The 15,151-nt window shown below is 46.6% G+C and overlaps 1 protein-coding gene across 2 annotated transcripts in view; it reads left to right on the top strand.

Annotated features, from left to right (window-relative positions):
• Window positions 1-15,081, top strand: part of DDX27 (DEAD-box helicase 27) — a 21,354-nt gene extending 6,273 nt beyond the window's left edge. For both annotated transcript variants that reach the window (XM_039230013.1, XM_039230012.1), the window contains exons 8-21: window positions 1,497-1,670; window positions 2,335-2,485; window positions 4,964-5,063; window positions 5,235-5,376; window positions 6,249-6,402; window positions 7,323-7,404; window positions 7,509-7,686; window positions 8,895-9,001; window positions 9,261-9,363; window positions 11,516-11,610; window positions 11,705-11,828; window positions 12,361-12,448; window positions 13,459-13,533; window positions 13,663-15,081. In XM_039230013.1, coding sequence (XP_039085944.1) covers window positions 1,497-1,670; window positions 2,335-2,485; window positions 4,964-5,063; window positions 5,235-5,376; window positions 6,249-6,402; window positions 7,323-7,404; window positions 7,509-7,686; window positions 8,895-9,001; window positions 9,261-9,363; window positions 11,516-11,610; window positions 11,705-11,828; window positions 12,361-12,448; window positions 13,459-13,533; window positions 13,663-13,678 — 1,589 coding nt within the window. In that variant the 3' untranslated portion in view covers window positions 13,679-15,081. The remainder of the gene's footprint in view (window positions 1-1,496; window positions 1,671-2,334; window positions 2,486-4,963; window positions 5,064-5,234; window positions 5,377-6,248; window positions 6,403-7,322; window positions 7,405-7,508; window positions 7,687-8,894; window positions 9,002-9,260; window positions 9,364-11,515; window positions 11,611-11,704; window positions 11,829-12,360; window positions 12,449-13,458; window positions 13,534-13,662) is intronic.
• Window positions 15,082-15,151: the final 70 nt, after the last annotated feature.

Genomic DNA, 15,151 nt, shown 5'->3' with positions numbered 1-15,151 from the left:
TTATTTCTAGGAGAGAGAGAGAGACAGCGTGAGCAGGGGAGGGTCAGAGAGAGAGGGAGTCACAGACTGAAGCAGGCTCCAGGCTCTGAGCTGGCAGTCAGCACAGAGCCCGACGCGGGGCTCGAACCCACGAACCACGAGATCATGACCTAAGCGAAAGTCGGCTTAACCAACTAAGCCACCCAGGTGCCCCATTTTTGTCGTTTTTAAAAAAAATTTAAGAGTGAGAGCAGGGGAGGGATAGAGAGAGGCAGGAAGAGAAAGAATCTCAAGCGGGCTCCCCGCTGTCAGTGCAGAGCCCGATGTGGGTCTTGGCTGCACAAACCATGAGATCATGACCTGAGCCGAGATCATGAGTATGATGCTTAATTGACTGAGCCACTCAGGTGCCCTTATATTTTCTTATTTTTTTAAATACTCTTCATTTTTAAAAAACGGTTGCATAGTATTCTATAATCTATTTTTACTTTGTAGTTATCTGTACTAATATACAATGTTGTGATGAACATTCCTTTCATAAAATCTTCACTCCTATGTGACTGGGGCTTATGTGTAAATAAATATGACCTTCACCAGACCCCCCCCCCACCCCCCGAAATCTGTGACCTCTGAGTATCCTATTAGGGTATCTCTGTGACCATGACCTCTTTTCGTAAGGATGGGAGTAAGAATTTTATAAAATGCGTTCATCATGGTGTTTTATATCAGTATAGTTAATTATAGTTAATTATAGAGTAGAAGTAGTCACGTGATAGAATATTTTGCAGCCGTTAAGAGTATTTAAAGAGGGGGCACCTGGGTGGCTTAGTCGGTTAAGCGTCCGACTTTCGCTTAGGTCATGATCTCGCGGTTCGTGGGTTCGAGCCCCGCGTCGGGCTCTGTGCTGACTGCCAGCTCAGAGCCTGGAGCCTGTTTCAGATACTGTATCTCCCTCTCTCTCTGACCCTCCCCTGCTCACACTGTCTCTCTCTCTCCTAGAAATAAATAAAAATATTAAAAGAAAAAAAAAAAGAGTATTTAAAGAAACAGGAAATACATTTTTATTTTTAAGTAATCTCTACCCCCATCATGGGTCTCTAACTCACAGTCCTGAGATCAAGAGCTGCATGTTCTGCTGACTGAGCCAGCCAGGCAATGTGTTGTGCTTTTTTAAAGGGGGAATTACTGAACAGAATATATAGTGTTATCGCATTAAATTTGTCTTTTTATATTTCTGTCCGTTCAGGAAAATATTGGTAATATAGATACTATTATGTTAGTGTTATATCTCTAGTTGGAGTTGTGGGTGATTTTTATTGTTTTCATATTTTTCTTGTACTTCTCAGATTTTTTACATTGATGCTGTCGCTTAAAACCAGAAAAAAAGCCTTATGGAAAAAAAACTGTGCTTCATTTCCTCCTGAACAGATCTGTAGTTTTTCTGAGCTCAGGTGAAAACTTGAATCTTGAAGGGACTCAAGCTCCCCTCACTGCTTTGCTGCTGCCTTTCTCTGCAGGTAAAACTGCTGCTTTTGCCCTGCCTGTCTTGGAGCGTCTGATCTACAAACCCCGCCAGGCACCCGTCACCCGCGTGCTCGTGCTGGTTCCCACCCGAGAGCTGGGCATCCAGGTGCACTCCGTCACCAAGCAGCTGGCTCAGTTCTGCAACATCACCGTCTGCCTGGCTGTGGGTGAGTGTCTGGCTGTCACTGACTGTGACGTGGTGGCAGGTGGGGGTGCCCCACCACCTGAGGGTGATGGGTGCCAGGGAAGCCTTCCTACGATTAAACCCACCCAAAAAGCAGATGAGGTGTTGTCAAAGCAGGTAGTGGGGAGAGGGGAGAGGGCTTAACTGAGATCTCACCAGCCTTGGAAAAAGGAAACTTCCAAGATTTGAGGCAAAAAAGTTTTCTTGGTATTAAATAAATTTAGGATGTAATTTTTGCTTTGTATGAATAAAGAACCAAATATTTGGGGCTGAGTCTTTGTGATCATGCTATGTGATAACTGTTCCCTAACCTTCATGTCCCCCTCCCCGTGCAGGGGGAAGTCGGAGGTAACGTAGAAGACATTAGTTTTCACAGCAGCTGCTTCTGTCAGTCCGTGGGTGTTCCAGTCCACCTGTTCTGAAGTGCCTTTGTCTCACCCGTCTTTTTTCACACTTAGCACAGTTGTAATGAAATGGCCTGTCTCTCCCAGTGTCTTGTAAAATCCACACGAGCAGGACCTTCGCCAGTCCTGTCCTCTGCGGTTTCCTCCGCAGCTGGGGTGAGACGCGGCAGGTGGTAGGGCCCCGTCAATACTGACGAACCACTGACCGAATTGGCCACCTGGGGGGGGCGCTCTTCTTTGCAGGAGGCCTGGATGTGAAGTCTCAGGAGGCGGCTCTCAGGGCAGCGCCGGACATCCTCATCGCCACCCCAGGCCGGCTCATCGATCACCTCCACAACTGTCCTTCCTTCCACCTGAGCAGTATCGAGGTGCTCATCTTGGATGAGGCTGACAGGTACGCCTGAAGCGGTGGGGCCCCAGCTGCTCGGGGCCGTGGCCACTGCGTTACCCCGCGTGGGTCTTGACATAGCCCTGTGTGGTGCCGGTTCAGCTCCTCACATTTTGACCTCTGTTCATCATTAGCCTGGATTATGTTGCTTTTTTTTTTTTCTCTCTCTCTGTAATGTGATGGTGAAGAGGGAGGGTAGATCAGATCCTGGCTTTGCCCCTTCCTGAGATTTGGAAACGTAAGTGAGGGATAAGAATAAATACCCACCAAGGGGCGCCTGGGTGGCTCAGTCGGCTGAGCGTTTGACTCTGGCTCAGGTCGTGATCTTGCAGTTTGTGAGTTTGAGCCCTGCGTCGGGCTCTGTGGTGACAGTTCAAAGCCTGGAGCCTGTTTCTGATTCTGTGTCTCCTTCTCTCTTGTGCCTCCCTCACTCATGCTTGGTTTTTCTCTTTCTCTCAAAAATTATTAAAAACATTAAAAAACATTTTAAGAATAATACCCTCCTTATGGTGAGGATTCAAGGAGTAATACAGGTGAAGTGGCAGCGCACGGTGAGGAGTCAACAGTCTCTGTTACTGTGATAGGGGACTTCCCCCCCTTTCCTCCCTCATCTCTCTCTCTTCTCCCTCCCTCTTTCCCTTTCTCCTGTACAGGTCCCTTCTGCTTACCTCTTTCCTTCACGACCAAACGGAATGAACCTCAATGAACTGGACTAATGATCGAGGTGGAGGGAGGGGAAGGAAGCCACAAATAACCCCAAAGCCTGTTCAGGTTTCCTCTCCAGTTGAAGCGTCTCCAAACTAAACAGGTCCTGAACTGAGCTCTGACCCCGTACGCCCCTTCTCTCTTCCCATCTCAGTGCTTAGCAGCCGTGTCTTCCAGTTGTCCTGGGCAGAATTCTTCGCATCATTCTGTGTCCTCCTCTTCCACCCACAAAGCAGCCATCAGGAAGTCCTGTCAGCCCATGTAGGGGCTTCTGCACTTGCTGTCCCCTCAGCTCGGACTGACCTTTGCCGCCTCAGGTTTCTGTTCCAGCTGTCTCTTACCAAAGAGCCTTCGCTGGCCCCGGTAACACTTCCTGCATTCCATGCTCTGAGGCGCTGTGCCTCTCCCACCTCCTACATTGTCACCTGAGTGCTAGTGTGGTGTTTGTGTCCCTCCTCTCCCCTGGAACATATTTGTAAAGAGCTTGTTGCTCTACGTCCAGGATTGTGTCTGGTATCTAATAGATGCTTGGTGTTTACTGAATAATGGATTAATTCCCCCTGAGCAAATGAACCATTCTTGAGTCCTGAGGGAGGTAAAGGAGCTCTTTCTAAGCAAAGGGAACATGATCTGATTTAGGTTTTGAAGGGGAAGGGAATTGTATTAAAAAGTGTTAATATCTAGGGACGCTTGGGTGGCTCAGTCAGTTAAAAGGGTCTGAGTCTTGATTTTGGCTCAGGTCATGATACTGCAATGCAGTTCGTGAATTTGAGTGAGCCTTGCAGCAGGCTCTGTGCTGACAGGGCAGTGCCTGCTTGGGATTCTCTCTCTGCCCCTCCCGTGCTCTCATGCATACTCGCACTCTCTGTGTCTCTCTCTCAATAAAGATTAAAAAAATTTTTTTAATGTTAACGTCTCAAAAGACCAAGAAAGCCTGTGGAAGGTTCATATTAAGGTGGTCAAGGAGCAGGACAGCTAAATGTACCTGGTCCTTGACTGGAGCCTGAGTTGGAGGGAGAAATACTATAAAGGATTTGGTCAGTTGGACAGATGGGAGTTAATGTAATCCTACTACTGATTAATATCATCTACAAGGAGAAAAAGGTTCCTTTACAGTGAAGAGAACTGGTAGGTCCCACCTTTATCATGTATCAAAGTCACGTCGGTGACTGTGTGTGTCTCCGGATGGAGAGGGAAGTCCACAGCCGCACCCCTGCACATTCTCTCAGCAATGAGTTACTGAATCAGGTCACTGGAAAATAATCAGACAAAGACAGAATGTGAAAAAGCTTGAGGAGACTTTTCTAGATGAAGGGAGACCAAAGAAACATGACAGCCAATGCAATGTAGGAACTTTGGTTCCTGGACTAAAAACATAAAAAGACAGCTATAAAGTGACATTTTGGGGACAGTTAGGGATATTTTAATGTGGACTGTAGTTGAGATATTATTCAAACATTTAAATGTTTTGGGTGTGATAATGACATCATGATTATGTAGGAGAATGTACTCTCTTAGGGATTATGCACTGAGATAGTTAGGATTAAGGTGTTGTGATGTCTACAACTTATAGTTTTGCAAAAAAACCAAAAAAAAACAAAAAAACTGATAAAGCAAACATGGCCAAATGATAGTTCTTAGTGAATCCTGATGAACCGGTAAACTATTAATACTAATATGTAAGTAAATAAACGAGCCTGCAACGTAACCAGTTACATCATCACTGCAACAGCTATAAGCTCAGTCCATTTCTCTTGATTCCTTCCCTCTGCTCATCAGGATGCTGGATGAGTACTTTGAGGAACAGATGAAGGAGATCATCCGGATGTGTTCCCACCACCGCCAGACGATGCTCTTCTCAGCCACAATGACGGACGAGGTGGGCCTCAGGAATTCTGCTTGGTGGGGTGAATGGAGGGGTGCAGAGGACCCTGGCTGGGCCGCAGGGGGTGGCCTGGGGCAAGCATGGCTTGCCTCCACTGCCCCCTCCCCTCCCCACCTCCCCGCCTCCTGGCAGGCCAGTGAGCATCTCTGTCTTGGTGCTGGGCAGGTAAAAGATCTGGCTTCTGTCTCCTTGAAGAATCCTGTCCGCATATTTGTGAACAGCAACACGGATGTGGCCCCCTTCCTGCGGCAGGAGTTTATCCGGATCCGACCCAATCGGGAAGGGGACCGGGAAGCCATCGTGGCAGGTGAAAGCCCAGGGCGCTGGAGTCCCTTGGCTTTGTGGGTAGCACGCTCTAGGGGTTGGGTGTTTCCTTGCACCTCCTCTGTCAGGCTCCCCTGACCCACTGCATGGTACTTCTATTTATGTGCTTTGCCACTTGGGCCACAGGTCCTTCCTCCCTTTTTTCTGTCACCTCACCTCTTTCCTGGTATCCAGTCCTCCTTCGGTCCCGCCGAACACACAGCTACTTCCCTCACAACCACCCCTCTGGCCCTTGGTTCGAGGTACTGCCTCCCTTGCCTGAATTGTTGGAATGGCCTTGTACTTGGCTCCTACTTCTGCTCTTGTCCTTTGGTAACCTATTCTCCACAGTGCTGAGCATTTAAAGTGACCGTTTACAGGCAAACATTTGCTTATGTTACCTCCCTATTTATAAGCCTCTGGTGTCTCTCCATCTTTCTTAGACCACAATCCACACTCCCCGGCGAGTACTATATGGCCCTCTGGGACCCGGCCCCTGCCTGCCTGGAGTCCTCGGCCTTGATACCTGTGCTCATGATGCCCAGCCACACTCCTCCTTTTGTTCAAACCTAGCTTGTCTGGCCTCAGGGCCTTTACATTTGCTCTTTCCTCTGCCTGAAATCTTCCCCCAAATCTTGTGCTTTGTCATTCAGCCTGATATCACCTCTTTAGAGAGGGCAGCCCTAAAGCTGCCTCCCCGTCTTGCCTTCACTCTCACAGCATTTATCACACTTGGGAGTTGGCCCTGGAATGTGAGCCTCACAAGGCAGGGATTACCTGTCTCCCCCAGTGCCAGGCACAGCAGCCACATCACAGGTGAGGGCGGGGGAATAGGTATCGGAGGTGGCTTCCAGCTCACTCTTCTCTCCTCTCCAGCTCTGCTGACAAGAACCTTCACTGACCACGTGATGCTGTTCACCCAGACCAAGAAGCAGGCCCACCGCATGCACATCCTCCTGGGGCTCATGGGGCTGCAGGTGGGCGAGCTCCATGGCAACCTGTCACAGACGCAGCGGCTGGAGGCCCTCCGGTAAACTTTGCGGGGCTGAGGCTACCACCCGTTCTTCAGAGAGGACTCCTCATTGGAAAGAGGGAAAATCCCACCCAGAGCTTACATTGGCAGGGGATGCAGACAGTACAGCTCCCCGCCTCAAAGATTATATAGTCTAACTGCTGTAAGGTTCTGTCTTAGATCATTCAGGACTCGTAGTCTCGCCAAAGATGACACTTGTGCCCTGGGATTGAGTGGCAGTTGCTGAGGGGGCCACGGCAGGAAATTTTGACTTGGGAAGACATAGCACGTGTCTTGTTCTCCTATCCAAGTACTAACCAGGCCCGACCCCGCTTAGCTTCCGAGATCAGACGAGATCGGGCGCGTTCAGGGTGGTATGGCCGTAGACAACATGTCTTGTTTTCTATAGGTTTTCCAGAGCAGTGGGCATACCTGGTCTGATAGAATGAGATTTGGAATCAAAGCCAGCTACCATTTCCTCATCATTTACTTTGCTGTGCCCTCTGTTTTCTTGCTTAATTCTCATAGAATGGAGTCATGTTGATAGGCAAGGAGGAACCCTCTAGAATTCTCCACCTATCCCCATAGATCATAGGCAGCTGAAAGTTACTTTTTTAGGCCATTTTGAATGCTGAGGACATTTGCATATTGCTACTTCCTATAGTCTAGCTCTGTGGTTCCTGACTTTCGTGTTTGTAGAGTTGGGGCTTAAGGTGGTATAAACAAAACTACGTTTGTTCTGTGTTACAGGAAGTTTAAGGTGTTGTGTGAAGTATTAGACGGTCTGATGTTCAGGATCTTGTTTACATCATCACTCTGACTGTATACTCTGCTGCTGGACTCCAAAGGGATTTGTGTTCTCTCTGCTGGCTCAGGCTCCTGCAAGCAGTTTTGGGCTTAAGTATCCAAGTGAACATCTGTTTGTGGCTATTTTCCAGGCGCTTTAAGGACGAACAGATTGACATCCTTGTGGCCACAGATGTGGCAGCCCGTGGACTTGACATCGAGGGGGTCAAAACGGTGAGCAGCGCCTATCTTCCTGGAACTCTTGGTGGGAGTCTTTTTTGCCTCCTTGTTTGTGTCTCCTTTCCCTCCAACTCGCAGTTCTGGCTTTGACCTTCCAGGTAATCAACTTCACGATGCCCAACACCATCAAGCATTACGTCCACCGAGTAGGGCGAACGGCGCGGGCAGGCAGGGCTGGGCGCTCAGTGTCTCTGGTGGGAGAAGAGGAGCGGAAGATGCTGAAGGAGATCGTAAAAGCCGCCAAAGCCCCTGTAAAGGCCCGGATACTTCCCCAAGGTGAGCAGGCACCACTCCAGCAGCTCAGGGTAGTTAGGGTGGGCAGGGTGGGGTCCTCGGTCAGACTCTGTGGGACAGAGCTGGGGGCAGAGGGTAATAAGTGAGAGCACGTGTCTTGCAGTCAGGAGTCAGATTTGAATCCCAGTCCTGCCCCTTCCTTCCTGAGTGACCCTGGGCTGGTCTCACCGTGCCTGTCTGGGCTTTAGTCTCTTTCTGTGTGAAAGGGAATAATGACGTGTGCTCTGAGTGACTCACTCTTAGGTTATTTTCCATCCTTTGGGAAGAGAAGGCTTCGTCTTGGGGTAAAATCCCTATTAATTGTCCTCTTTCCTTTCACTGGGATCAGAGGTCAGCACTTCTGTGTTTTAGATGTCTTTCATGCCTTTCCTTTTTATCTGTAGAGGTCATTAAAGCACAATCTTTCAAAAAATTATTTTTTAAAGTTATAAGAATAGTCGATGTTCAGTATTAGGAAATAGTAAATAAGAGCCAAAACGTAATTGGTGTGGAAGAGCTCACCACTGTTAGCGTTTGGGCACACGTCCTTTGAGACATTTATTCCATTCATGGATGTCTTTTTCATCTTGTTTTCATTTTCACGTCATTCATTCTGTCTGCTAAATTTCCTGAGTACCACCACGTGCCTCGTGCTGTTTATTCTATCCAGGTATGAGGGATGTAGCCCAAAACAAAACAGCTGAGACTCTGGTGGAAAAAAGACAATAAATAATAATAGACGTGATCCAGCATGACAGGAGGAGAGATGCAACTTTCAAAGATGTTTAGGAAAGGACTCTGAACAGATGGCATTTGAACTGAGTCCTGAGTGATGAGAATGAGGCAGTCGTGAATGATCTGGAGACAGGGTGTGGCCAGCAGAGAAAACCAGGGCAAAGCCTCTGAGGCAGGAGCAGGCCTGGCGTGCAAGTTAAAGTGAAGGAAGAGCCAGAAGGCCAAGGACACAGTGAGCAAGGTGGAGATAGGAGCTCAGGGAGGTAGGCAGGGACCACACTTAGGAGTTTGGAATATATTCCAAGAGCAACAGGCTCTTTGGGGGTGGGTGGTGTTAAGTAGAGAGTCACATGTAAAAAAAAAAAAAAAACAAAAACCCTAATTTTCTTTTGTCGCTAAATACACATCTCTATTATTTTCATCAGTTACAAACTGTTTATCCTTAGTTAAAAATTTTTTTGCTCCCTTCCCTTGAGATGTCATCCTCAAGTTCCGGGATAAGATTGAGAAAATGGAGAAGGATGTGTATGCGGTTCTGCAGCTTGAGGCTGAGGAGAAAGAGATGCAACAGTCGGAAGCCCAGGTGTGTGTGTGTGTGTGTGTGTGTTGGGGGGGGTTGGTCCGCAGTGCTGTGTGTGTGTGTGTGTGTGTTGGTGGGGGGTTGGTCCGCAGTGCTGTGCAGAAAGCCGACTGTAGCAGCCCCTGCTGGTCTTGTCCTTCCAAAACGCTGTGTCAGCCAAACATTATCAGAGCCCCACACATAACATGGCTTCCTGCAGCTGCCATGTTATGTATCACCAGACGTCGGTTTCATGGCAGCCACCTTTTTGCTGCTTCCACAGATCAACACAGCAAAACGGCTGCTGGAGAAGGGAAAAGAGGCACTGAACCACGAGCCTGAGAGAAGTTGGTTCCAGACCAAGGAAGAGAGGAAGAAGGAAAAAAGTATGTTGGAGAGGTCCCTCAAAAAGCTAACCAAAGAATTATCCTGGAACCTAGCAATGCCATTGCTAGGTCAATTCCCAGAAGAACTGAGAACAGGGACTCAGATGGATATTTGTATTCCCGGGTTCATTAAAGCATTATTCACAAGAGCCAAGGGGTAGAAACAGCCTGTGTCTGTCAGCAGATGAACAGATACACAAAACAATAGTACATGGTACAGCCAGTAATGAAGTTGATAATGAAGTTGATGCATGTTGCAAGGGTGAACCTTGAATAGGTGCTACGTGAAATGAACCAGATGCAGAAGGACAGATATCTATGATTCTGCTTCTATGAAGTACCTAGAGAGGCAAATCCATAAATGCAGAAAGTAGAACAGAGATTACCAGAGGGTAAGGGAGTTATTAATGGTTACAGAACTTCACAGAAACATCATGGTGATGATTGTCCAACACTGTGAATGTAATTAATGTGAGTGAATTGTAGACATAAGAATGGATAAAAGGGCAAATTTTTCTTGTATCCTTTTTGCCACAATTAAAAAAAAGTAGGTCAGGAAGATACTTATATGTATTCCTTACACTCCCCTCTTTTTATCATACAAATGAATTCAGATTTTTTTACACCTAGCTTTTTCTTTTTCTTCCTTCCTTCCTTCCTTCCTTCCTTCTTTCTTTCTTTTCTTTCTTTTTTTGAATTTATTTATTTTGAGAAGAGAGAGAGTGGGAGAGGGGCAGGGACAAAACGAACCCAAGAAGGCTTCGTGCTGTCAGCACAGAGCCTGACACAGGGCTCAAACCCACGAACTATGAAATCATGACCGGAACCGAAACCAAGAGTCAGACACTTAACCAACTCACACTTAACCACCCAGGTGCCCCATACACCTTGCTTTTTCCACTTAATTTTATACAGGTACATACCTACCTGCCTTTTTTTTTTTTTTAATAGTGTATTGTCAAGTTGGTTTCCATATAACACCCATTGCTCATCCCCACAAGTGCCCTCCTCCATGCCCATCACCCCCCCCTCCCCCCCCATCAGTCCTCAGTTTGTTCTTGGCATTCAAGAGTCTCTCATGGTTTGCCTCCCTCCCTCTCCCCCACAGTTTTTCCCCTTCTCACCCATGGTCCTTGGTTAAGTTCCTCCTAATCNTTTATTTATTTTGAGAAGAGAGAGAGTGGGAGAGGGGCAGGGACAAAACGAGCAACTTTACAGCTTTCCCAATTCCATTTTGTTGAAAAGACCATCTTTTTCCCATATAACACCCATTCCTCATCCCCACAAGTGCCCTCCTCCATGCCCATCCCCCCCCCCTCCCCCCCCATCAGTCCTCAGTTTGTTCTTGGCATTCAAGAGTCTCTCATGGTTTGCCTCCCTCCCTCTCCCCCACAGTTTTTCCCCTTCTCACCCATGGTCCTTGGTTAAGTTCCTCCTAATCTTCTACTTGCAGACATGATATCTGCGTCCTCTGCCTGACTGATTTCGCTCAGCATAACACCCTCAAGTACCATCCACGTTGCTGCCTTTTTTTAAAATGGCTGCATGTGTTCCATCACGTGGGTAGATAATTTAATTAGTCCCCTGACGAGGGACACTGAAGTTGTTTATCATCTCGCTATTGTAAACATGTAGTGAATAACTGTACAAGTGCCTTTTCACAATTAAGCAAGTATATTTGATTTAAATATACTTGCAGGTTAAATCCCTGAAAGTGAAATTGTACGTCAGAGAGTATGTGTAGTTATTATTTTATTAGGGATTGCAAAATTATCCTCCCAAGAGGTTGTACCGGCAATTTAAGAAATATTGCCTATATCTGATGGGACAAAAAATTAGAGTGCATATACATTAAGTTTCTGTGTTATAAGTAGTTATATTGTGGGAAGGTCTGGGAGTATAAATGAACAAATCATCTTTCATAACAGGAGGTAGATCATTAATGTCTCAAGTGGGTTGAGGAATAGTGCAATAAGCATATGGTTACCACCTGGTGGAGGTAACCACCAGGACAGGACACTATTTGCTGCTTTTTTTGTCGCTGCTGCTGCTTCTCATTTTGAACTCTTATGTAACAATTTAAAACATGTGCACTTCTTTAAAAAAATATATAAAATGGTACCTGAAACTTCACGTTCTCTCCTCATCCTAGTTGCCAAGGCTCTGCAGGAGTTTGACTTGGCCTTAAGAGGAAAGAAGAAGAGGAAGAAATTTATGAAGGATGCCAAGAAAAAGGGAGAGATGACAGTGAGTGGCTTTCCCTTTGGAGTTGGGTCCTCGCCCAGTGACATGTGTCAGGGCTTCCTGGCCTGTTCCATGCTCACATCATCCTTCTTTCCAGGCAGAAGAAAGGTCCCAATTTGAAATTCTCAAGGCACAGATGTTTGCTGAGCGGCTGGCCAAGAGGAATCGCAGAGCCAAGAGGGCCAGAGCGATGCCAGAGGAGGAGCCAGCAAGGGTCCCTGGTAGGCAGATGGGACTGCCCGGTAGGCAGGCTTCTCCCTGAAACTTGTACTTGTGGTCAGGGAGGAAATTGGAGGGATGGTAAGAGAGCCTATAGTTTTTGAGCAGTCAGCATGTACCAGTGTGTACAGCTATCTTTTTGGGGTTCCCAAGTGGAGAAGTGACCCCATGGTTAGTGGGGACAGCTAGGATTTGAACCCAGGCATTTCTGACTCTGGAGCTTATGTCCTTACGAACTGCTACTTGGAGGAGTGGGTCAGGGTAGAAAGAAGTGAAATCAGTCTTCAGCCCATTTCACATTTTGGTGGTTTTTACTTTGGGACTCTGCAGTCGTCCTTTGGAGCGGTTCTTCAGATGTGACACTTGTGAATTCCTCATCCCTTTTCTGTTGGGATCTGATGTCTTGTTTCCATGTCAGTAAATCACCAGACCAGAGCATTCACTGAATTTGGAACCATTACCCTAAGGATTATGGATTGGATTTGGGAGCTTGGGCCAGAGAGGACTTCTGTAACCCATTCTTTCTCTGCACAGCCAAGAAACAAAAGCAGGTGAAGAAATCTGTATTTGATGAAGAACTTACCAACACAAGCAAGAAGGCCCTGAAACAGTATCGAGCTGGGTAGGGTTTTAAATCTTCTTGGGGTCCTTCATATTATGATTAAGGCTATACACCTTCTTCCTCCTTCCGTGCTCCCCAATTCCCCTATACCTGTAGCTTTATTATTAATTTTAAGGGCTCCTGTCTGACACCTTCCCCCCTCCACAGCCTATCTTTGGATCCCAGAGTGAGAACAGGAGGAAAGAATTAAGGCCCTCCTGCCTTGGAGGAGAAATAGCACATTTCTGGTTCAGAAATAGAATAGCAGAGGATCCCGGTTTGCTCTTAGGAATGTGTTATTCACACCCCCACCCCACATCCTCTGGGCTGGGGATAGGGTGGGGATAGATAGATTAAGTTTCCCAAGTTGTTTTGTTATTTGTTTGTTATAAGACTTAATTTTTTTTTTTTTTAATTAATTTTGAGAGAGAGACAGAGTGAGCAAGGGAGGGGCAGAGAGGGAAAGAGAGAATCTCAAGCAGGCTCTGCACTGTCAGTGTGAAGCCCGACGCAGGGCTCAAACTCATGAACTGTGAGATCGTGACCTGAGCCAAAACCAAGAGTTAGTTGGACACTTAACCTACAGAGCCACCCAGGTGCTCCGGTTTTGTTTTTTAAATGTTTTAACTTTTTAAAAGTGTTTATTAATTTTTGAGAGACAGAGTGCAGGAGTGTGAGCAGGGGAGGGGCGGGGGGGGGGAATCCAAACAGCTGTCAGCAGAGCCTGATGCAGGGCTTGAACCCACAAACTGTGAGATCATGACCTGAGCTGAAGTTGGAGGTTTAACCAACTGAGCCCCCCAGGCACCCCAAGTAGTTTTATATGCATGAGAAGGGAGTCTTTATTTTGAAGCTTGGCCTTCACTTCCATATAGTCCCATATCATCAGGTGGAAATGCCAGGTGCAGAGCCTTAGGCTCTGAAAACGATGCATCAGTGATGCTGCTGCTTCATGTGGGAGCTGGGGGTGGGGGTGTGACATCATCTGTCTTTCCAGCTGCCATTTCAGCATCTTCCCTTCTTATCCATAGCCCCTCCTTTGAAGAAAGGAAACAGTTGGGCTTGCACCACCAGAGACGGGGAGGAAACTTTAAATCTAAATCCAGGTAATATTTGCAGTTTTGGAGGGCTGGAGGTTATGAATGTTTGGGGTTGAAGAAGAATCCTTTCATGGGAAGGCTCCACCTTCTTTCTGGCTTGGGGGTTGGTCTTCACTCTGCTAATTTTCTTCACAGGTACAAGAGGAAGTAGCTGTGGTGGCCTGAAGGTCGTGGGGCAGCCCTCACATACTTCCTTATGGGAAGTCCTCATCCTCACTTGGACTCTTCTCCATTTGTAAAAAAAAAATTTTTTAATTTAGTCCATGTTATTTGTATATTTAAAAAAGAAAAAAAGGTTGTTTGCGGTGGTGATATGTAGAGCTATTTCCTAAGCATCCTTGTGAGTCAGCCAAGGCTCACTTCTTGCTATTGACGTTCACATAAAGAAGATACCAGATTTGGGCGGGGGGGGGGGGGGGGTGTACCTAGCTGGCTCAATTGAAGGAGCATATGACTCTTAATCTCGGGGTTGGGAGTTTGAGCCCTGTGTCGGGTACAGAGATTACTTAAACCTAAAATTACACATTAAAAAAAATATATATATATATATACACACACACACACCCCACCCCCAAATGGAAGAAGTAATTTTGGGAGAGAATAAACTGAATTGTAGATTTTATCCCTGCTCTTAACGTCAATATAGTCTACCCTGTATACTTCCTGTCCATCTTTTATGTTTATAGAGGAGCTGGATATGGAGGAAACTCTTGCTAGAAGTTCTCTTGATGTGTCCTGAGACCTAAACGCTATCATTTACTGACCATCAGCCATGTACCAGACATTCTGTATACTGAGCATGGTCTCATTAAATTCACTACACCCTGTGGGCAAGGTAGTTATCCCCATTTTGCAGATAAACTTTCCAGAGTTACACTGTTGGGAATCCAGGTTTTTGAAACCAGGGTCTACCTGAACCCATACTCTGGACTGTGCTGTAGAAGTGCTACTGGAGAGATGGAAGCTCAAAGGGGACAGAAGGGTTCAATTAGTTCTTTGTTGTAAACACCAGCTTTTACCCTGTAGAACAGAGGTTCTCCTTTCTCAATCCTAGGTTCCTTTGATAATGAAAGCAAGGGGATATATATATGAGAAAATATGTTTGTAGTCTGTCCTATATAATTTCAAGGAGTACATACACCTCCCCCACGACCAGCTCAAAAATTTTAAGTTACCAGTAGCACATAAACTTGACATTAAGAGTGTGTTCAAAGCTATTCACTTAGGCTGCACCTAACAGTCACCTGCAGAGGTTTCCATTTCAGTAAATAGTGGCCCACCTGCATGGTGGAGTAGGATTCAGGCACCTCGTGTATATGCTTAAAGGTCCCCAAGCTCGTTGGGTTGAAAAAGCCAAGTGCAGAACTTTGTACTTTTTTTGAGTTCTATACATTGCCTGTGCATAGCTTACCTCTGGAAGGACTCATGAAGCTGTTAACAGGATTGCCTCTGGGGAAGGAAACTTCAAGTTATACTTTTATACGAAACAAAAGATTCTTTTTACCATGAGTAAAGAGGACTCACCAGCTAAATAAAAACTCCATACCACAGAAACCAGACTGGTCTCCCTGTAGGCAGTGGCTCCATCCCCATCCTCACGGTCTCAGGCTGCCTGAGCTGTTTC

The sequence above is a fragment of the Hyaena hyaena genome, unplaced genomic scaffold, assembly GCF_003009895.1.
Source record: "Hyaena hyaena isolate Hyena2069 unplaced genomic scaffold, ASM300989v1 scaffold_42, whole genome shotgun sequence".
NCBI classification, from domain to species: Eukaryota; Metazoa; Chordata; class Mammalia; order Carnivora; family Hyaenidae; genus Hyaena; species Hyaena hyaena.
The sequence above is the reverse complement of the archived record's forward strand: the minus strand, read 5'-3'. Positions and strand labels throughout refer to the sequence as shown.